This window comes from Zeus faber (assembly GCF_960531495.2).
Source record: "Zeus faber genome assembly, chromosome: 18".
NCBI lineage: Eukaryota > Metazoa > Chordata > Actinopteri > Zeiformes > Zeidae > Zeus > Zeus faber.
Window position 1 is genome coordinate 19,308,920 of NC_137210.1, and position 22,285 is coordinate 19,331,204.

At 45.8% G+C, this 22,285-nt stretch overlaps 1 protein-coding gene across 4 annotated transcripts in view; it reads left to right on the forward strand.

The window, feature by feature from the left end:
* The window catches only part of dip2a (disco-interacting protein 2 homolog A), a 96,604-nt gene that overhangs the window by 31,267 nt on the left and 43,052 nt on the right, over window positions 1-22,285 (forward strand). For all 4 annotated transcript variants that reach the window (XM_080019786.1, XM_080019787.1, XM_080019788.1 and 1 more), the window contains exon 2: window positions 20,254-20,325. In XM_080019786.1, the coding sequence (XP_079875912.1) occupies window positions 20,254-20,325 (72 nt within the window). The remainder of the gene's footprint in view (window positions 1-20,253; window positions 20,326-22,285) is intronic.

The following is a 22,285-nucleotide window of genomic DNA, read 5'->3' on the forward strand; positions in this document are numbered from 1 at the left end:
CGACCTTCTTCCATTGCTCTATGGTCCAGTTCTCTATAGTCACTATAGTAGGTGCTTTCGTGGTGGACAGGGGTCAGCATGGACACTCTGACCGGTCTCCAGCTACACAGCCCCATACACAGCAAGCTGTGATGCACTGTGTGTTCTGACACCTTTCTATCATAGCAGCATTAACCTTTTCACCAATTTCAGCAAAATTTGGTCCTCATCAAAGTCACTCAGATCCTTACGCTTGACTATTTTTCCTGCTTCCAACACATCAACTTCAAGAACTGACTGTTCACTTGCTGCCTAATACATCCCACCCCTTGACAGGTACCATTGGAACGTGACGATCAATGTTATTCACTTCACCTGTCAGTGGTTTTAATGTAATGACTGATCGGTGTGTGTTTGCCCTTTGTATAAGATTAGTGTGGTGGATGGGTGGCTTGAGCAGCCACACTCTATGCTCATTGGTTGGGCTAAAGAGCATCGGGTTAAAAAACCCGTCCACACACTCAGTCAGGATGGGAGCCCTGTGTCATGACATGTTCCATCTGCTCCTGGCTAATTCCACCTGCCGGAGGTCCCTGAACACGGCACTTGGGTGGCGTGTGGTGGAGAATGCAGGCATCTGGCACAGAGACACAGACGACGGGGGGTTGTGAAGACCAGTTTAATGTAGAGATGAGGCTAGGTGGAATTAGCCAGGAGCAGTTGGAGCATGTCATGACAGAGGGCTCCCATCTTGACCGTGTGTGGACGGGGTTTTTAACCCTGATGCCCGTTAGCCCAACTAACGAGCATCGGGTGTGGCTGCTCAAGCCACCCATCCACCACAATGAGTGAGCAACAAACACAAATTAATGACACATATGACTAAATGCTCTCCAATAAAACAGGGTAGTTTGCCCTGTAGTCCCCAACCAGTCACAATTTGTTCATTCACTGTCTGTCAAGTATCATATTGATACATTAGCAAAGTTACAAAATGTGTCTTGTTCATAGATTAATTTTTAATGTTCATAGAATAATTATTCACGTGAGAAATGCCCAGTGGCTGAAAGTTACTTTTTTTTTTTTTTTTAAACACACGTATGGCATAACATAACATAACATATTTTGAAGCAGTACCAAACAATCTGAAATAATATCCAAAAAACACACTTGTAAGATTTAAAAAGTAGCCCTGCTTTAAAGGCTTGTATATTACGTCACAGCAGTTCTGGTGGTGAAAGCGAGTTGGGTTGTTGACGACTCGGTATTGATGGATCCCAGACCTCATCGGGTCAGTGCTGCACGTTGCTCTCCACTGTGCCTCTGTCTTCTTAATGCAGTTGACAGAGGTGTAGCTCTGCAGCAGCACCCCTCAGTCTCTCTCTCTCTCTCTCTCGCTCTCGCTCTCGGTCTCTGTCTCTCTCTCTCTCTGTCTCAGTCAATTTTCAAATCAATTCAGATTTGCTTTGTTGGCATGACGAGCATTCTAACATTGCCAAAGCTTAACAAGACATAATTCTAAAAATGATATAAAAACATATACAAAAAGACATATATGATAAAATAAATTAATAAAAAATTACGATGGTAATAACAACAACAATAAGTGAAATAGACAATAGAATCTTGCACTCTCTCTCTCTCTCTCTCTCTCTCTCTCTCTCTCTCTCTCTCTCTCTCGCGGCTTACATTCATACACGTACACAAACACACAGTAGCATGCACAGAAACCTGCTTAGCAGCACACACAATTCAAATATGCAGTACTAAACGTGCGCACACACACATGACACAGGCATGTTCATGGAGGCATACACACTTGAGCCCGTGATGAGTGGGGACCCCTGGCTGTGCAGGACGGGCGAGCGAGGCACAAGTTGTGCCCTTGTGCGTCAGCGTTGTGAATGCCTTTGAGGAGAGGTCACATGCTGCAGCACACCCTCATGGGTCACAGTATAGAACCGCCGTCGCTATCTCTCTCCCCCTCCCACTCTCGCTCTCTCTCCCCCCCCCCTTCTTACACTCCATCCTTTGTCGACCCCCCGCCCCTTCCTCTTTTTTCTTTTCGCCTGTATGTGCGTTCTCAGCACTTGTACAGCAGAGTTGTAAACTGCTTATTTCAGGGACGCATCTAACTATGTTAGTGATGTCTTTTTCATTACTGACCTATTCATAATCATTATTATACTAACAACCACTGGACCTTAAGGCCTGCATGTGGACCTTTATAAACATTTTTGGCGTTAATGTATCAATGCTGGGAAAACGATGTAGCTCTACTGGGCCTTGGAGACAGGGTGTGTGATGTGTTTATTTTAGAAAATTCAATTTTGCCTTTTTAATTACGGAAATGAATACTGTTCGCATACCCCATGTCTTTTATCTCATTAATTTACAGTAGTTGTGGTGACTCTCTTATGCCAGATATGCATTGTTTGTTCGTACTGTCCCGCGTATGTCCTAAACAGCTGATTAGCTGGAAGGTATGCGTTGCTACGGCAACACAGAATTTGGGGTAAATCGCATAGTGAGTTAAAACACAAGCAAAACTAATGGAAAATTGTCTTTAAAAAATCACGACACCTTTCAGTTAACATCCTTCAACAAGCAATTACGGCAGCGTCTTGTCATTTAATAACATGTTTGCGTATTTAATAACAAGTTAGAGCAGCAAAAACCAACAGACATGTCTCCAGGTGTCATTTGGATTTGTGACAGTGTTAACCATTTACAGTATGTTAACCCAACGACAAGTGTGGTGTAAATGTTGGTTTTGGAAATGTTAATGACGTGAAACAAGTAAGAGATCAGCCTCAGGATGAACAATCTGCCGTCCTGTCTGGACATTTAAGTCAGGGACTGTTGTGATTGACCGAGACTTGTCTCGGGCTAACAAAAGCACCTCCACCCAAAGACCTTAACATGTCAAAGTGAGAAGAACATGGGAAAATGCGTTCTGGCTGCCATTTGCTTTAATAATCTTAGGGTCAAAGAACAAAATGTATTTATTTATTTTTATTTATAGTGTAGTCTAATCTTCTTTCGGTGTGGCTTGTCGACTTTACCTTGTAGCTGTGTTGAGTCATCCCACAGACCACACTTGGACCACACACACATACGGGCACGAGCACACGTACGCAAAAACAAGCTCACGGTTGCATCACGGCCACGTCAGCCCGGCTAAATCCGTCAATCCACAGCCGTCACTGTGAGGCTGTGTCTGCGGTCCTTTGGAGCCCGGCCGTCGCATAGATTGGTGTTGACGCCGAAGCAGCTTTAGGCTGCAGTTGAAAACATTTTTTTTTTTAAAACTTGTCAATGGTCTGACAGATACCAGCCCATTAAAGATTTATTTCAGAGTTCTGTTGACGGTGGCCTCCAGCGCAGAGGAGAGTCCACTTATTGGAGGCCTCATTTACATGATTTGATTGTAAATGAAGATGGCTCGGAATCACAAAGCTGAGACAAAGGTCCTTAAACACTGACTGATGAACAGGAAGCTGTTCCTACTCTAGACACACACCAGAGCTGAGCCGCGAGCAAATATGATCCTTACCGGTCTTCTTTTGGTATTACGCGGTCTAGAAATGAACATCTGGTCATATCAGGATACACAATGTGTATATGACTTAAAATGTATTAGGTGTCCGGTTTGTTGTGACATCTTACCTTAGATTACCAGGTAGATCAATGTGATGGACCACAGTGGTATTCCGAATGTACTTAGCAGATATCTTGATATGCCGATGCTGCATAATACTCCCTCCGATTATCAAAGAATAAATTCTTCCTAACGCCGACATACTGTACACACGCATGCCATCTCCATTCAGAAGGATTAGTCAATGGATCGGTACAGTATGGGGGGGCGGAGGAAAAACAGAGAGATAGGAGAGGAGAACACTGGAGGGCAGTTGCTGAGAGGAGGGGACATCAAGGACAAGAGGAGGCGGAAAGGTGCAGTGTCTGGGCGCTGCGGAGGCTCCGCACTGCTCTAGCGCCCTCTATTGGGCAGAAGTGAGACAAAGGCAATTTGTCAGCGTCGTGTGTGAGAGCCGCTGTGGACCCGTGGGTGAGATGGCTATCATGTGGAAGGGTGATAAGCCTCTCTGACATGTGGGGCTCATCTGCTTCTCATCCAGCCTGATGGAGTGACGGGGGTCATGTTTAGAGGCTAGAGACACCTCAAGGTGTGTGTGTACGTGTGTGTCGTAATGTGTCACATCATGTAGGTACTTGTGGATGTGGATGCCTGCATTTATTTTTGTTTGGGAATGTGTGCGTGCGTGCGTGCGTGCGTGCGTGCCCGCACTTGGTCGCAGTTGCGGCTGCTGTTCCACTGACTGATGGAGTCATTAGAGTGAGGTCTTTGCACATGTTCTCCAGCTGGAATGTCTACTTGTGCTTCCTCTGGTGTGTGTGTGTGTGTGTGTGTGTGTGTGTGTGTGTGTGTGTGTGTGTGTGTGTGTGTGTGTGTGTGTGTGTGTGTGTGTGTGTGTGTGTGTGTGTGTGTGTGTGTGTGTGTGTGTGTGTGTGTGTGTGCGCGCACGCGTTGTCTCGGTGGGTTTATCGCAGCAGGGTAACCCGTTCAGTAAAGCGTTTGTGGTAAGGGGGTGGATCTCAGATGAGCCTGACTTTAATGAGCTTTCGCACAAACAGACCTTTACACACACACACATACACACACACACACAAACTCACACACATTTTCCATCCCTTCTTTTTCTCTCTGTGTGATAGCTCATAATTACTGTGCCTTGGGTTGTGTCTAAAAAATTCACAGATTCCTTGACTTGGGCACTGGTTCCGCAACTATACTTCTTTCAATACCAATTTTCTTTTTCTGTACTTGAAATACTGAATTAAAGTTTTATAATAGTTGCTGCTTTAAAATAGAAACAGCTCCGCATGGCTGGTTCATAAAAACAAACAAAAAAAACAAAACAAAACATTGATTCCTTCTGTTCAAACCCAAAGTTTTTTTTTGTCTCGCTTTAGTATAACTGAACCGTTTCAACTCACAAGTAATGAAATTAAATCGGTCATAACAGTATTGCAAGCCAATACCCAGCCCCAGCCTTGTGCCTCTCGTGCCCTCCTGTAATAAATGTCTGGTCCGAGGGCCAGATGTTTCTGTCCGCACCGGCGCTTGTTAACAAGGCCTGATGCTGCACTGTTAAGTTTTGGGCCTCGATAGCCGCCTTGTGCTTAATTGCTCGGGTGTTGCCAGAGGAAGACCGTCAGCTGTACGGCGAGAGAGAAACCACCGCGCCGCTGAATTATGGATGAGCGAGCACGCCGGACCATACACACACGACACGCAGATATGTAAGAGGACGTGCCGCTGGCGAGGGTTGGAGGGTAAGATTTAATGGTTCAGCTACGAGGCTCCTACTCCTGGTCTGGTACTGCTCTGACAACCACATTTTTTCCCGGTTTCAACCTGTGACACCTCTGCCGAATCCATACACATTCACAAATGCTGCTCGGTCAGAACTACTATATGGCCAAAAACGCGTGTCCAAATACAGACAAAACGCCGCCGGAAGAGGGGGAGATCGGAGGGGAACGGAGATGAAGGTAGAGAGAGATATTTTACCAGCTAGAACATAAAAGCAGTCCAGTCATGCCAGATACCAGGTATAAAAGGTGTCCCGGGAGTAAAAGTTGCAAGTCTTCAAAAACTGAATATACTTAAGTAAATACATATATTTGAAAAATGGATTTGAGAGCATTAAAAAAAACCGTACTTTCCACCGCTGTTCCTCAGGTAATTGAGATTTGGTGTCAGTGTCCCGCCCGGAGCGGCAGATCTGTTCTTTTTTTTGTTTGTTTGTTTGTTTGTTTTGTTTATTTTTTTTCCGCATTCACATGCACGCCGCCGCGCCTCTGTTTGTCTCACCGCGACACCCGATCGGCTCAGGGCGGCTCTGTTTGCGGATTCACCGCAGGTTGACAAACGGAGATTGAACCGCGGCAGAGATTGAATGTACGGCGGAAGGGAGAGGAGGCTCGCCTGCTCCCGTTTCCATCCCGGTTGCAATTTCTGCAGTCGACTCCGGCCGTCTTGTTTTCCCGTCTGATTTGCGGCCGTTTGTTTTGGGGTGGATGTTATCCCCCGTGCAGTGGTTTGTTAGATGGATTAACAGACGGGCCGAGGGATAGACGAGCATACATACTGTATACTACAGAGGTACATACTAGAGAGAGATGCCAGCCAGATAGATGGAGAGTATGGAGAGTGAGATGCTACAGATAGTTACTTGAAAGAGAAAGAGAGACAGATGGTGGAGATGGAGAGAGAAGGGTGGTGGTCATCCTGTCCAGCACCTAGTGAGACCAGCCTGTCATGCTGGAAAAGGGAGGGAGGGAGGGAGGGAGGGAGAGAGGGAGAGAGGGAGAGTTTATGACCCTTTTGTGAGCAACATGCTATCTGTCAGTCCATTGGTGCATACAGCTGCATATCACAAATTGCACAACACACAGTTATCTTTCACTGTATTTTGTCATTATGTTCTCTGTTGTTTACACACCGTGTTGTTTATTGAGCCTCATCACTGCTGTGACGCCTGTCTAGCCCTACTTCCAGAGACAGGTGTTTATATTTAGAAATGTATTGGCTTCTGTCAGGTGTTTAAAAAATTGAAGAATTGGCTTGTATTTGTAGTCCCAAAAGCCTGCATACTGTATACACACACACACACACACACACACACACACACACACACACACACACACACACACACACACACACGTGGCGCCATGTAGTTATACAACGATGCTGGGCTATTCTCCAAGACCTGGTCATGAATTACAGGGTACGAACAAAAGGCCTCGCCATATGGTTTGTTGCACTTGGAACGAGGGCTTGTTAGATCCGTCCCCGATGCAACGATACACACACACACACACAAGTTATGCTGTAGCTTGCACCCCCTGCGCCATGAATTCTATCTGTATGTTTGTGTGTTCCCATAGCCATTAATTGGATTTCCACGGTGCTTGTGTGTAGACGCTTAGCCTTAAAAAAAAGTGTGTGTGTGTGTGTGTGTGTGTGTGTGTGTGTGTGTGTGTGTGTGTGTGTGTGTGTGTGTGTGTGTGTGTGTGTGTGTGTGTGTGTGTGTGTGTGTGTGTGTGTGTGTGTGTGTGTGTGTGTGTGAGCATGCAAGTATGTACAGCGCATAGGGCTTAATGATAAAGCCTGCGTCAGGCCGGGGAAAGCAACGTCTTTCATATGGTAATAACCGGCCATAGAGGACCACAATAAATCTCTGCACATCCTCGGAGAGGCTGCGTCTGTAAGCAGAGCCCTCAGTCCTGGGACGTTCAGATGCTACACGACGGCGGCGATGCCTCAAACACCGGGGGTGCCGTGGGTCCCTCTGAAGAGGTATGTGCTGGAAATACTCTGAAGCTACCTTCTTTTGAATCCGAGTTTGTTACGAATAAGTAGTGGGGTGGCTTGCGCGCAACTTCTCGTTCACCATAGTCGTTCGCCGTGAAAGGCGTGGTTACGCACAAACAATATCGTTACCGTCAAGGCTTCCGCACAGCTGTGGCGGGCAGCGTTGCTCTCCATCCTGTCAATACCGTGACAGGATGCGAAGCCCGCAAGGGGGGAAAAAAAGACCACAGTCGGCTTGGGCACTTTTACACCCTTTTCCTAATTTGCCGAAAGTCCATCCATACGAGTTGTTCTGAGCCTGCACACGGAAAGACTTTGCATCAGTTTGACTTCAGGACAGGGGTGTCCGCTACCAGTTAGGCTCGGTGATATTGACAAAATCAAATATCACAACATTTTTGGGATCTCGATAATGGTAATTCAACATTTTGGGTATGGCTGTCAATGCTTTCATAAATATTTACACACAAGAAATATTTGAGGAACAATCATTATTATAATTATAATAATAATAATAATTATTATTATTATTATTATTATGATTATTATTATGACCAAGCAGGGCGAGGCATTGATTAGAACAGCTAAAACAGTCTATGAAGTTCACAAAATTGCATTACTTTACTGTAATGCACCCTCAAAGATGACATTTAACTATGTCACGACAGTACAATCCCGGACCAAAATCAAAATCCCGGAGGATATCTCATCACATTATGAGTGACGATATATCGCCCGGCCCAATCGGCAACCAGCTTTTTTTGTGCAAGAGCAACGAGACTCGATATACAGTGTCTGCAGAACGATAGTAGTAGCATGGATTTTTAGGTTCATGGGCATATTTAACATTCCCTACGGCTGCTGCGAACGTCGATTTCATACAAATCCCCCAATGAGCCGTTTACAATCGCATAATAACGCTACAAGCGGGGAACCCTTGTAGGAAGGGTGATGCAGATGCAGCGTATTCAGTTGTTAATGACACCGCCAGAGATGTATTGAGGCTGTCTGGCCGCGAACAAATTCTTCTGCTGTCATGGCGCAGCCGAGCCTTTACGCCGAGCCTCCCGAGTCGGTCACGCCTGTCACCCTGATGCCTCGCTCTGCAAATCACACACGCACGCACACACACACACACACACACACAACCTAAAATACAAAAAAACATGGAGGGTTTCAGTGTGTGTGTGTGGGAGAAAAGGTGGAATCCCATGGCTTTCTTATTTGTTCCATAGTAATTCCTCAGCTCAGTCTCATTTTCCTGAAGCAGTGTTCTTCAGTATTCATCCCTCTAGCCTTATCTACTGTCTTTATTTAGCTTTACTCAGCCTATGCCTTCTGTTTTTTTCCTGAAACCGCTCTGCTCTCCGAGGGGGGGAAAAAAAAAAAAAAAGAGACCGTGCTTATTATTTGTGTGTCGGTAGTTAAACTTAACGATACTTAACGTAAAAAGTTAAACCGGCAACTTTAAATCTCTGGTTATTTCTACGAATAAACTTCTGATTCATGAATCACGATCACATGTGGAGTTTGCCGCCATTCAGGGAGACCATGTATACGGTTTGATATTTGTGAATCGGTTCATTGAGCCGCGTGTGCGGCCGCAGTGCATGCTGGGAGTGTGGGGAGCACGTCTCTGCATGGTGAGCTGCTGGCAGTGGGCCAAGCCAGCGGCACATTGCTCCACTCTGCCCAGGTATCATCAGTCTGAGTGGGACTGAGGCGGCAAGGCTGGAAACAATCTAGCTGCACACCCAAACATCCTCTCCCCCTCTCTCGCTTTCCTTCTCGCTCTCACCCTCTTGTACTCTCTCTCTCCCTTACCGACAAACACACACACACACACACACACACACACTCAGGCAACCTAGTCCAATCAACATTTACCATGTTGCAGCCGTTTGCATGTATTACATGATTAGTGTGTGTGTGTGTGTGTGTGTGTGTGTGTGTGTGTGTGTGTGTGTGTGTGTGTGTGTGTGTGTGTGTGTGTGTGTGTGTGTGTGTGTGTGTGTGTGTGTGTGTGATCTTGTTATTGTGAATTCCTCATTACTGCGGTATTGTTCACATTGCTTGAGCTGCTCCCTCTACAAGGAATTGTGTGTGTGTGTGTGTGTGTGTAATATGTCTTTGTCTTTTATTCTTCTAGTTACACCTTCTCTTTATTTTATATAAGTACATCTTGCGCATTTGTGTATGTGTGGTGTGTGTTTCTCTCCGTGTGCTTTGCATCTGGTGGGCAGCGCGTGTTTGTGCTTCACGTGCACTTCCACCTGGGCATGTTTTGCATTTGGTGTCTGTATTTGTGTGTTGGCATTAGCGACTATTGGTGTGTGCATTAATTACGAGCCATCTTCACCCCGACCTCTGCGCCCCCCCCCCCCCCCCCACCCCACCTCCTCCCCCCCTGCTCCCCACACACACAGACACTAATGCACAGCTGCAGGGACTCCCAGTGTGAGGCTGCAGTGCTCCCAGTGTCTTATTATTCACACTGTCTGCTCCCCTTCACCAGCCATTCAGAGCCCGTGGGGTAGAGTGAGTGAGTGAGTGAGTGAGTGAGTGAGTGAGTGAGTGAGTGAGTGAGTGAGTGAGTGAGTGAGTGAGTGAGTGAGTGAGTGAGTGTGTGTGTGTGTGTGTGTGTGTGGGGCAAGATATTAGCATAGCGCTAATGGGGGATGCGGCCAGAGTCCTAATTCGTTGGCACCACTTAATTAAAACGATGCGACAGTCTGATTGGAGCTGGTGATGGATGCCGACTGAGACGCACAGGTGCCTCAGGATCAGTGCTGCTGGGAGCGTGTGTGTGTGTGTGTGAGTGGTGAGAGAAGGAGGAAGTCATTACCTTTTAATCACTTCCTCCCTTATTCTTGAGACGTTTTGCTTCCCATTGCATCCCCTTGTCCTCCCATTCTGTCCCTTCTCTCTCTCTCTCACACACACACACACACACACACACACACACACACACACACACACACACACACACACACACACACACACTGGTTCTTCCAGTCCCCTATCCTCCCTCTCCTCCAAATCCCAGATGGCTCTCACTGTCAACCTTTTTGTCATCCTCAATCAAGCTCTTTTTTCCTCATTCAGCCACTTTCTTTCTCCGCTCTTTTCCGGGTTCCTTTACAGTTGGAATTGAACCTTCAATGTCTTTTGCAATAGGAATTCAGTATGAATTCGTGTCTGATCCGTGAAAGTAAAAAATACATAAAATAATTCACTCTCAGAAGATCTGTCCAAAATGAGGCTGTTCGTGTTTCTGAATGAAATGCATGGCTTTAAGTCAACATTATTCTATATTTACCCTTGAAATTATATTGTTTCATCATCATCATCATCATCATCTTGTTTCAGTTTCTTATAGTTTGATACCTCCTGAGCATCAATTTAAAATGATCATTAAACTGTTGACATGAACTATAATTGAGGTATGCTTGTATACATTTTTGGAAGTATTTTCAGCGACCTTGGTATACATTTGATGAATGTGTTGTGTGCATCTGATGTGGGAGTCAAAGTAATTCAACATCTTAATGCAGGGTTCTTACCAGCCCTTGAGGTGCTGGAAGTGCCTGAATTTCACGCTTAGAAATGTAAGTACTGGAATTCTTTAAAAAGAAATAGCCTCTTTTTGTGCTGAAGTGCTTGAAAAGCCCTTAAAAAATGTGATCATTGAAAACCTGTGCTATTCCTCCTGCTTTTTTTTTTTTTTAATTGTAACAATAGTTTTCCAGAATGCCTTTTACGACATAGATTATGCCAGGAAACTGTACATTTAATCCAGCATGGTTGGAAATAGACACTTGTAATTGTAGATGACGATGAGATTAATAATACAGTATAAATGAATATAAATATCACATTGAAAATGTATTATATTTGCTTTGCGTCCAACTCTCTTGAGTTGCCTGCACTGTGTGTTTTGTGTAAGAAGAAGTCTCTTGTACAGTATATGTCGGCGTACACTCCCCGGCTTGAGTGAGAGATCATGTACTTCTTTTCAGTCGATCAGAAAACACAATATACTGTAGGCTAAGCACGGAAGGGATTTATGCATTTATTATCACTTTGTGACAATAACTAATTATGGAGCCTAATTATATGCAGGGTTTTTATCAAGACTGGGTGCCATGGGGCGAACCGGATCGTAAGCTTCCTCATCTGCATAGACGGATAGACAGAGACACAGAACCCCCCCAAAAAAAAACAATGCACATGGAAATATTTCAAATGGAATAACATCAGATACAGAAAGAAAATGCACAGATGCACACAAAAATGTTCAGGTACAAATATTAAATACCCCACACACACTATCACACACATCTGTCACACACTGACTGTCGTAAAAAATGCAAATGTTTGCATAGATACACACACACACACACACACACACAGACACACACACACACACACACACACACACACACACACACACACACACACACACCAAAGGAATTTTCATCTCGATAAGCCTAATCTTTGCTTGGTGTGGCATCTCAGTCAGCACAGCTATACAGTGCTTCACATGGCGATTTTCAGGTGGCTTTTGAAATGCACGCTACAACCAGCGATTTTTCGGATTTTTTCTTTATTTTAAGAGGCAGTCAGACCAAAACAAAGGTTTGCTAAATGATGACTCTGGCCTAATATGCACTTATTCCATCAATTCCAAGGTCATGTGTAAAACCGGGATCTTTAATTTCAATGGCAGGCTGCTTGGCCTTCATGGTAGGAAGAATCATCACATCTCTCTGGAGTGTGTACAGATACAGTATGTGTGTGTACAGTACATATACTGCGTGTGTGTGTGTGTGTGTGTGTGTGTGTGTGTGTGTGTGTGTGTGTGTGTGTGTGTGTGTGTGTGTGTGTGTGTGTGTGTGTGTGTGTGTGTGTGTGTGTGTGTGTGTGTGTGTTGGCGTAGTGTACGTTTGGAATGTGGGCAGGTCAGGGGGTTGCAGGGTTCTGCTTTGACACCCTAATCCTGGAGCCTAGCTTGGCTTTGTGTGGAGACCTTAGAGGGAGGGAGGGAGGGAGAGGAGAGGGGAGGGTAGAGGAGAGGAGAGGAGAGGAGGGGAGTGGCGGGGACGTTCGATTGGACGGGGAGAATTGAGAGCGCAGGGTGAGAGATTGGGGGAGAAATGGGAGGGGAGTGATTGCGAGACAGAAACTGAATAAGAGGATGGGGATTGCTCATTCTCTTGCTCTCAATGTCAAAGGAACAAAGGATGCTAAGCGGTTGGAGTCTGCTAGATAGCCTTGAAGACAGTTAGCCTGGAGGACAGTTAGCCTGGAGGACAGTTAGCCTGGAGGAAAAGTACCTCCCTGCCTGGTTGATTCTCCTCAGTTCTTGTTGCTGGAGATGGCTCTTCGCTGGCCTTACAGCACCCCTGGTAACAGCATGTGAGTTCCTCTTATTTTTATCCACTTTTAATCCACTTCCCGCTGTGACAGATACTGACAGGTACATTTCCTCTGTCCATTATACAAAATGGGAGCTATCTGCCTGCCCTCTCTACCGTTTTGTGACAGTCCAGTGATACTAAATGGGCACTGCTGGTCATGGGGCTGAATTTTTGCTCCAGTGGAAATTTTCCTTTGAACCCCCCCCAAAACAAACCAAGTTGTTCTAGCTTTAGTTCTGTACAAATTGAATGGATTTGTCACGTTTGGGAGCTTTTGCTATGTCACAGCTGACCGCGTCTGCTTTTGTTGAACCACACACTGGAGCTTTTCTGCCTACGTATTTATCTGTGGTTTTCTGGGGCTCAAGTGCAGACAGATTGGTTGGTGGCTTGGCACCAGGGGTTGGCACACTGCAGGTCAGCCTGGCACAGGCACTGACATGCAGGGTGGGGGTGGGGGTGGTCACCGCTCTGTCTGTCTGTCACTTTGAAAGAGAGAATAGAGAAAGAGAAGTGACAGAAATCGTCCCAGAAACCAAACATAGTTATTTTAATTTTCTTTAAATTTCTCTTACATTGCTCGGAAAATGATGACGTGACAATAATGCCCCACATTCACACACACACATTCATCCACTGCTGGCGAAAGCGGCCGTGCAGGGCTCCAACCCGAGTTCAGCGTATTGCTGGAGGCCACTTCCACATGCTGCCAGGAGGACTAGGGATCGAACCCCAATCTGCTCTACCTTCGAACCACTGCCACCCTGATCTTAACGCTCAAACGCAAACATATGTAATGGGCGTGGGCGTGCGTGCGTGCGTGCGTGCGTGCGTGCGTGTGTGTGTGTGTGTGTGTGTGTGTGTGTGTGTGTGTGTGTCGTAATGACTGTTTACCTGAGAGGCTGTTTACATCTTTGCCTCGACAAAGACCAGAAAATTAAGCATGCTGTGCTCAGTCCTCATTTTATTTTTCTCCCGCACTGGCAGAACTCCCCCGCGGTTTCCCTCCCATCATCATTATTCACCCGGTGTTGTCCAGGTGAGGCTGGATCAGCAAGCAAGGCCCGTCTCACTCTTCTAGTTCGGAGCCTGAGCTATCCTTTGCGTCGCTGGCGAAGCAGGCCACCTCTCTCTCTCTCTCTCTCTCTCTCTCTCTCTCTCTCTCTCTCTCTCTCTCTCTGCACTCCTCCGTCCGTTGTTAAAGGCGGTGTTCGGTGTGGTGCCAGGTTGATTCACTAATGGATCCCCCAAGGGGAGCAGCGCCACTCGGGAAGCATCAGTCAATGGAGGTCAGTGAGGCCGAGCACAAGACGGGCGGCCGCCGAGATTGACCGGGTTGTCTTTATTATTTATTTATTTATTTCCCTTTCCTTTTGAGAAATGACATCCATGTCGGGAGGACAGGAACGTCTACGGAAACACCGCTGGGGAATGCCTGCTGCTGTTGTTTTCATTTCGGCACACTGGAAGAAATAACAAATCATCCCATTGGATGAATTTATATTCTTGCACTTTGTTAAACGTACATTATTTAGGTCTTTTCAATTAAAAACGTACACCTTACAGTCATTTGTGAATTTTAAGTTGAGAAGCGATAACAAATATGAGTTCCACACATTTTTAAGTTGATCCATTGACTTGACTCGTTCAGTTCATGCAAAGGCTGACGACATTTTTGTGTAATTTGCCCCCCCCCCAAATTATTTTTCTTTATTTTTTTTAAATTGGACGTCCCTTCGATGGCTGCAGCTTTCACCGCTGGCCTGTGTAATTGTGCGTAGGCCTTTTGGATTTGCCTCTCTCCGGTTAAAAAGCCAAGTGGAATGTGGAGTATGTGTTGACAATGAGCTGTGGTGGGGCTGAACAGCGGATTAGAGCAAAAGAGGAAGAGGTGCGGAGAGAGAGAGTGTGAGAGAGAGAGAGAGAGAGAGAGAAAGAGAGGGGTGGGGTTCGAGTGGAGGGGATGGAGGGGAACAAAGCGGCAGGGGCTCTGGTGGAAGGAAGGAGGGAACTGGCGGAGGAAGAGAGGAGGAAAAAGAGAGGTCTTCCAGCTGAGCTCCTAAGCCAGACTGTCCTGCGATTATCACATGAAGGGAAAGGCAGGACCAGGCCTGCAGGACCAGACCCTCCTCCCCTCCTCCTCCTCTGTCCTTATTCTGGTTCTTCCTCTCCCTCTCCCGCTGTTTTCGCTGTTTCCACCTCACAGAAACACTCCCATGGCAGTCTTTAGGGGGTGCTTTCACAAGATACTTATGCACAAGGGGTTGCAAAGTCTCCTATCACAATGTACCCCAGCCCCATTTCCGGGTCTTGCGCTTTCTTTCCCTACATCCTTCAAATTTCCCATCACACACACACGCACGCACGCACACACGCACACACACACACGCACACGCACGCACACGCACACGCACACCACCCACTGTCCCACTCTCCTCCCAGGTGTTCGCTCTGTAATCGAAGGGTTCCGACTCAATTACATTGCACAGCCTCTAGTCAGCGGGTGTGGGTGGGGTGGGGTGAAATGAGTGGCTTCCCAGTCGGCTGGAGGTTCTACTGTAACAGCCCCCAGCTCAACTTAGATATCTATTTTTCCATCCTTTCTATCTCTTATCTTTCTATCCCATCCCCCTTTCAATTGTTCCGGAGGCAGCGGGCCACACATTGACGTTCGACATCTCCCCCTCGCCTCTAAAGGTTGCCTTTAATGTTCATGTGAGTCTGCGCATAATAAGGCAACACGCACATAACCATAAATATGCATACACACAGCTACTTTTAAATGCAAATGCAGATAAAGTTTCTTAATATCTCAAAATAATATTTGATTTATTTTATAATTTCATTATATATTTTATTTATATTATAGGGTGACCAAAAATGGCAAGCATATTTTCAGTTTCGGGCACCATAAGCCTGGTTGTCAGCCTGGCAGCCAGTTTTAAAAGTTAGTGTTGAGCCCCGATACTCTACATACAAGCAGGCATTCACAAATATAGGAGGATTATTATGTTTTTGTCATGATAATTATAGAGGAATTCACACAATATCAATATATCACTAAATAACTTTATATATTCAAATACCATAATAAAGCCTCAGCTTATCACATTTAACTATAACTACTTAAAAATTGAACAATTGGCAATCGTTATATTATTATAGATTATAGATTGTCCAATTGTTCAATTTTTAACTTTTTTTTTCCTCTCCTCTGATTCACCAAAACAGGTGGTTGTCCATCTCTTAGGTTGATCGAACTCCCTGGTCTCCAAGAGCACCTTTCTGATACCTTCTATTTGACCTTTTTTTTTTTTTCACCCAAACCTAAAAGAAATCCAAATAAAACCCGAGACTTCCCGAGATTTCAAAATTGTAAGCAATTTAATGTCCTATCTCTATATAATCATTAATTCATCCTCCAGATTTGGGCCATTTACCTAATATAATCTCTATAAGCTGCCACAGAAAGACAATAAATAATTATATCTGCAATCACACACATCGCAACACACATGCACACAAAAAGGAAATGCGACGATAATGTGACGCCTCAGCCTGTTCCTCGGTTAAACGCTCGGGGTCGTTGAGGGTCGATATTTACCCTCAAACGTGCCAGTTCATTCTTCCGTGGATAAAGAGGGAGCTGTTTGTTCTCGGGTCAAACCATCAGGCTCGGACCCAGAGTGATGGATCACAGTCCCACAGAGGAACGCTGTATTGTGTTCTTGTCAGTCACACACGCATGCGCACACACACACACACACACACACACACAGATGTCTGTACATACATGTACACATACATCCACATTCACTGTTCCATTCCATTCAACATGCGTGCTTTGACTAGAGATATTCACAGTCAAATAATATTTTATCCAAACTAGAGTTGAGTGGTCAGCAGGAACTGAATGTATACTGCACAAAATTAGTTTATTGGTTCATTAATTTATTTTAAGTGTTAGTATCATTATTAATAACTTTACTATAATGCAGCATTTAACACCAAAGAAAATAACCCAACGTCGACAGTATAAGCCCATTTCAACAGTGCACAGACATCCAGACTAATACACTTTGATATACTATTCAGACGCCTACACATCCAGAACACACACACACACACACACACACACACACACACACACACACACACACACACACACACACACACACACACACACACACACACATACACATACACACACACACACACACGCGCGCCAGACACCAGACAGAGCCAGTCCTAGGTCAGGTGGCCAGGCCCGTGTACAGTGTGGTATTGTTAGGGAGCCTTTTAGCCTTTCAGTGTTAATGTCTAACACTGCAGCCTTTTAGCCTCCAGTGGTGAGTCAGGACTAGTGTGACCAGCAGCACCTGCCTTCACACCACAACACACACCGCCGTTGTCGCTCTGGAGAGCTTCGGCGTGAGCTGGATTAAGGATGCTTCCACGGGGAGAGTCACGGCAGCGCCGGGATTCAAATCGCAACGATGTTGAAAAGACGAGATTGCTCTTGTAAAAGTGCATGTGTAAGACCATGAACCTGAAAGTCCATTTAAAAAGTAACAAATGAATGGATGAAAGTGCTCTACAGCAACTCAAATGATCTCTATGGATTGTAACAGGTGGGTTGAGGGAAATGGATCACATGGCAGTGGATTTAATCAATTTGTTCCAAACCGCCATATTGACCACTTTTTTCGGTTGGAAAAACCCCCTTCACCACCCCCGACCTCCCCCGCACACACCCTTAAAGCGCTCCATGGAGATCAATACAGGAAACGGTGACCTTCATCCCTTTGAGACCCTTAAACACAGAGTTGAAAATCTCGCCACTTAGATCTTGTGTTAACTTATCCGAGCGACCTCAGCTTCCCGGGCCAAACAATGAGGACGCCCTGTCAAGTGGCTGTTTGACTTTGACACCTCAGAGGCCCGGCTGTTTGAGTGGCATCTTTTCACAAAGCCTCTCTTTGTCTCCCTCCTCATCTCGGCGGCTGGCTGTTTTTTGTCATCTGTCTTCGGGGGTCCGAGAATGTTGCAGAGGGAGTTGCCCGGGCTTGTTGCAGAGGATATTTTTGCGTGTGTCTTTGCATGGATGTGCATACAATCTTGTGGCTGTGCGAGAGGAACTAGCGCATATTATGTGTTGGTCGGTTAGTCCTTGCGAGGGAATCAATATGGCTTTTGTTTTCAGCATAACCCCCCCCCCATCCTTGTGGCGCCCAGTAGAGTGTGACCTGTTAAAGTTGGAGTGAGTTTTATGGTGACATCCTGCTCCCCTAATGGCACCCATGACCAGCCAAATGACTTGGTGACCCACCTCTGTGCTATCCTTTCACATTAGTCCCTATATGTGTGAGGATGCCTTCTTCCAGTGTAGCAATACAAAGTGGTGACTCATGAAATGATCCTGTCCACACAAGCCATCCACATGATGTAGAAGAAAACGTGATTGATCAGACCAGGCCACCTTCTTCCATTGCTCCATGGTCCAGTTCTGATGCTCACATAACCATTGTAGGAGCTTTCAGCAGTGGACAGGGGTCAGCATGGACACTCTGACCGGTCTGCAGCTACACAGCCCCATACACAGCAAGCTGTGATGCACTGTGTGTCCTGGCACCTTTCTATCATAGCAGCATTAACTTTTTCACCAATTTGTGCTACAGTTGCTCTTCTGGGGGATCAGACCAGACGGGTTAGACTTAGCTCCCTATGCGCATCAATGAGCCCGTGACCCTTTCGCCGATTCACCGGTTGTCCTTCCTTGGACCATTTTTGGTAGGTACAAACCACTGCATAGCAGGAACACCCCACAAGAGCGGCCATTTTGGAGATGCTCTGACCCAGTCGTATAGCATCACAATTTGGTCCTTGTCAAAGTCACTCAGATCCTTACGCTTGCCCATTTTTCCTGCTTCCAACACATCAACTTCAAGAACTGACTGTTCACTTGCTGCCTAATATATCCCACTCCTTAACAGGTACCATTGGAACAAGATGAGCAATGTTATTCTCTTGAGCTCTCAGTGGTTTTAGTATTGTGGCTGATTGGTGTATCATTGGCTCATTTAAAATAAAATCAAAAATCAATTTTTTTTAAATTATAAATTAATAAAGAAAACATTGACTTGTAGTCTAATCCACCCAACACAGACCATCTCATGGATTTCCACTTTAAGTTTCACTCTGGATCAGAGTGTTTGTGGACAAAGTCCTAATTCTGATTGTAAACACAGCGATACTACCGAGGTCTATGTAATTCACCGACTCTCGTACCATTTGAAAGTTTTGAGGACCAAACAAAAAAAAGCCTCCTTTGCTGTTCCATGGTGTGTTCGTCTTGATCAGGGTCATTTCCATTTAACGACACAGAAAATGATGCTTTCATTATGGAGCTGTTGATGCGGCCATTCTATCGGCGCGATCGTGTCTGTTTGATGTCAGACATCACACAGACCCAGTCCCATGAATTAGTCTTGAGTGACGGTGAATTTGGTTTCTGTCACGTCTTGGTTCCGCAGCGGAGATAATAATCCTGAGGCCCACAGCCTCCACCACCCTCTGTTTGTATGTCTTGGTCAACGGGGGAATTTGCGGTGGTCCCTTTGTAAACGTCTGTCCGTCCGTCTCGTCTTACTCTGTCACTCTAGCCCTCTTTGGCCCCCCTTCATCTTTCTCTTAATTTGACGAGGACACCGCAAATTCATTGCAGGAGGCCAAACACCACGTGCTGACTTAATGCAGGACGGAAACCTGTTGCATGTTTTTTTGTTGTTTTGTTTTGGTCCCCCCCCCCCCCCCCCCCGATCAAACACGGCGGCCGGTGACTATGAAAGAACGTGCTTCGAGAGCTCGCTTCACGGCCGGCCTTTTAATTATGTGTGCAGAGACAAGTCGGCCAGATCCAGTTCTGGGCTGATGTCAGCAGTATTTCTGCTTGCGGCGGAGCTCTAGAAACGAACGTTCCAAGAGCAACCAGACAAATGAGCTTTTAAATGCCCCTTCCCCAGTCGATGTTATCATTGAGGTATTCGGTGGCGATTCACCGCAATATCTCTGGTGTGTGTGTCCATGTTTGTGTGTGTATGTGTGTGTGTGTGTGTGTGTGTGTGTGTGTTATACACGGGCTGAGAGCTTTTCATCTGCTATCCCCCACGTTGGTGCCCCGTGGTGCCAGTGCATCAGGCTGGACAGTGTGACTCTGAAGCAGACACACACACACACACACACACACACACACACACACACACACACACACACACACACACACACACACACACACACACACACACACACACACACACGGCACAGCCCAGACCAGCCCATCAGTTAATGACTCATCCCTCACTTGCTTTCTCTATGTCTCTCTCTCTCTCTCTCTCTCTCTCTCTCCCTCTCTCTCTCTCTCTCTCGCGCTCTCTCTCTCTCTCTGTTCAGGGGACATTACACAGAAGGGCTATGAAAAGAAGAGAGGGAAGCTGTTGGCTCCATACATCCCACAGATACAAGGTAAGGCACGCGTGAGGCGTCGACCCCGATCCAAAACTTAGTCTCTCTACCTGTGCGTAAGCTGGCAGGGAAACGGCTTTAATTCGGCACCAGTCGTCTTTCTAGCATAGCTGTTAGCATGGCCTTGCAGGGGGAAACTCAAAGTGACTCTGAGACATTCCTGTTGTCATTCAGACTTGCAGGAAACGTGGACATGGCCCGCGGCCAATCTTAAAAGATATAGGGGATATTATACGTCAAGTCTCTATGTCGACGTTGTCATATTTCAGTGATGCGATATAAACGATGGGATGGTTGTGGAAGCATCTTATTTTTTTACTTTTCAAGAGCGGTTCATCTCGTCCCACGTATTCCTGCAAGGCTGTCCTTGAGTTTTGTTGAATTGCCGTCCCACTCGGGGCGAGGAGCTCTCCGCCCTTAAGTCCAGCCGTGGAACTCAAATGGAAGCGCCATAAGATCGCGGGCTGCAGCTTTGAGACGTTATTGGTGATTAGTGATTACATATGTCTCGTTCTTCATTGGCAGTAGGCCTGGGTAAAAAGTTGTTCTTTTTTTTATTTTTCTTTGGCTTTAAAATTGTACTGCAAAATAAAAAATAAAAAACCACATCTGCAATTTACATCGCAGGTTTTTAAGAAAAGCTCCTGCAAAATGAAGCATCTTTGGGAGCAATAATCCCCCCCAAAACTGGACTGACTGTAAATGTGTATGTTCATGCCATGCTGAGTTAAGTACATGGGTTTATAAAAAGAAAATAAATGTAAATTGCAATAAGGAGAAGGTGTTTTAGTGGTGATCTTGATGCGTTTTCATCTACGGCCTAATATTTTTCTTGGTCTAAACATAGGATACGCACACTTAGCCATCTGTTTAGAATATTCCAACCCCAATCATGCAGTCCGCCAGTACCAGCCGCCTGGACTGAATATAAAAGTAAGTGGGTTTGTGGTGAATCCTTGAGAGGAGTGTCTGTCTGTCTGTCTGCCCCACGCTGCTCCAAGCTGCAGAGCGGGACCAATGTCCTGTTGGGTTTGGACGGCTCTCAGAAGGCCAAGCCTCAGTGGAAACTAGGGCCCTGGGTCCCTGCCTCATTCAAGCGCTTTCCACTGGAGTTAGCAGGCCTGTTATTTAGCTTGGGCGGACCGTATCTCTCGCTCCCTCTCTTTCTCTATCATAATTCCACCCCGGATCTGAACGCCTTTGTATTCTGTAAGTCAGATGCCGTATGATCGCATTTGACCTGGGTGCAAAAACCTGAACAGTCAGTCGCACAGTAGTTGCGGAGCGGGCGGACGGACACGTCACATAGTGCGTGAGATTCCTGTGATGACCTTATACCTTCCATCAGCTGAGTGAGTAAATGTGTTTGTGTTTAGTGAGACATTCATCCAGCGGGATAACGCACCGGGTTAGAGTTTAATGGTCGCAGGCATGAAACAGGGACATAATGGAGCCCTTTTCTGCCAGCGAGTTGCGTTCGTTATTTAACGGCCTCATATTTTGCTCTCTTTCGAAAGCTGCTCTTTTTTTTTTCCAAATGATCGTGAAGATGATCTTCAATGCAGAAGGGCACGGAATTTTGGTGTTTCAGCTGCACTGAATCTTTGTTAAATCTTTGTTTTTTTGTGAGCATAAAACCAAAGGGGAAACGATTAATGCTCAGTCATCAAAAGTCACAGATTTCAAGCTTGTGGATTCAGGTTTGCTGGTGTAATAAATCTAGCCTGTTGTGTGTGTGTGTGTGTGTGTGTGTGTGTGTGTGTGCGTGTGCGTGTGCGTGGAGATTTATTAAGCAGCTTAGTATGAGTGCATCTTTATGGTTGTCTCGACCTCGGCAAACGAAAGATGAATGATGGTTTTCTGCTTTTCTGGATTTTAATTTGGCAAATTCCTAAAGCGGGGTCTTCTGTTTCACATTGAACTTGCTGCAGTATTCATCCCATTACATAATGCACATTGT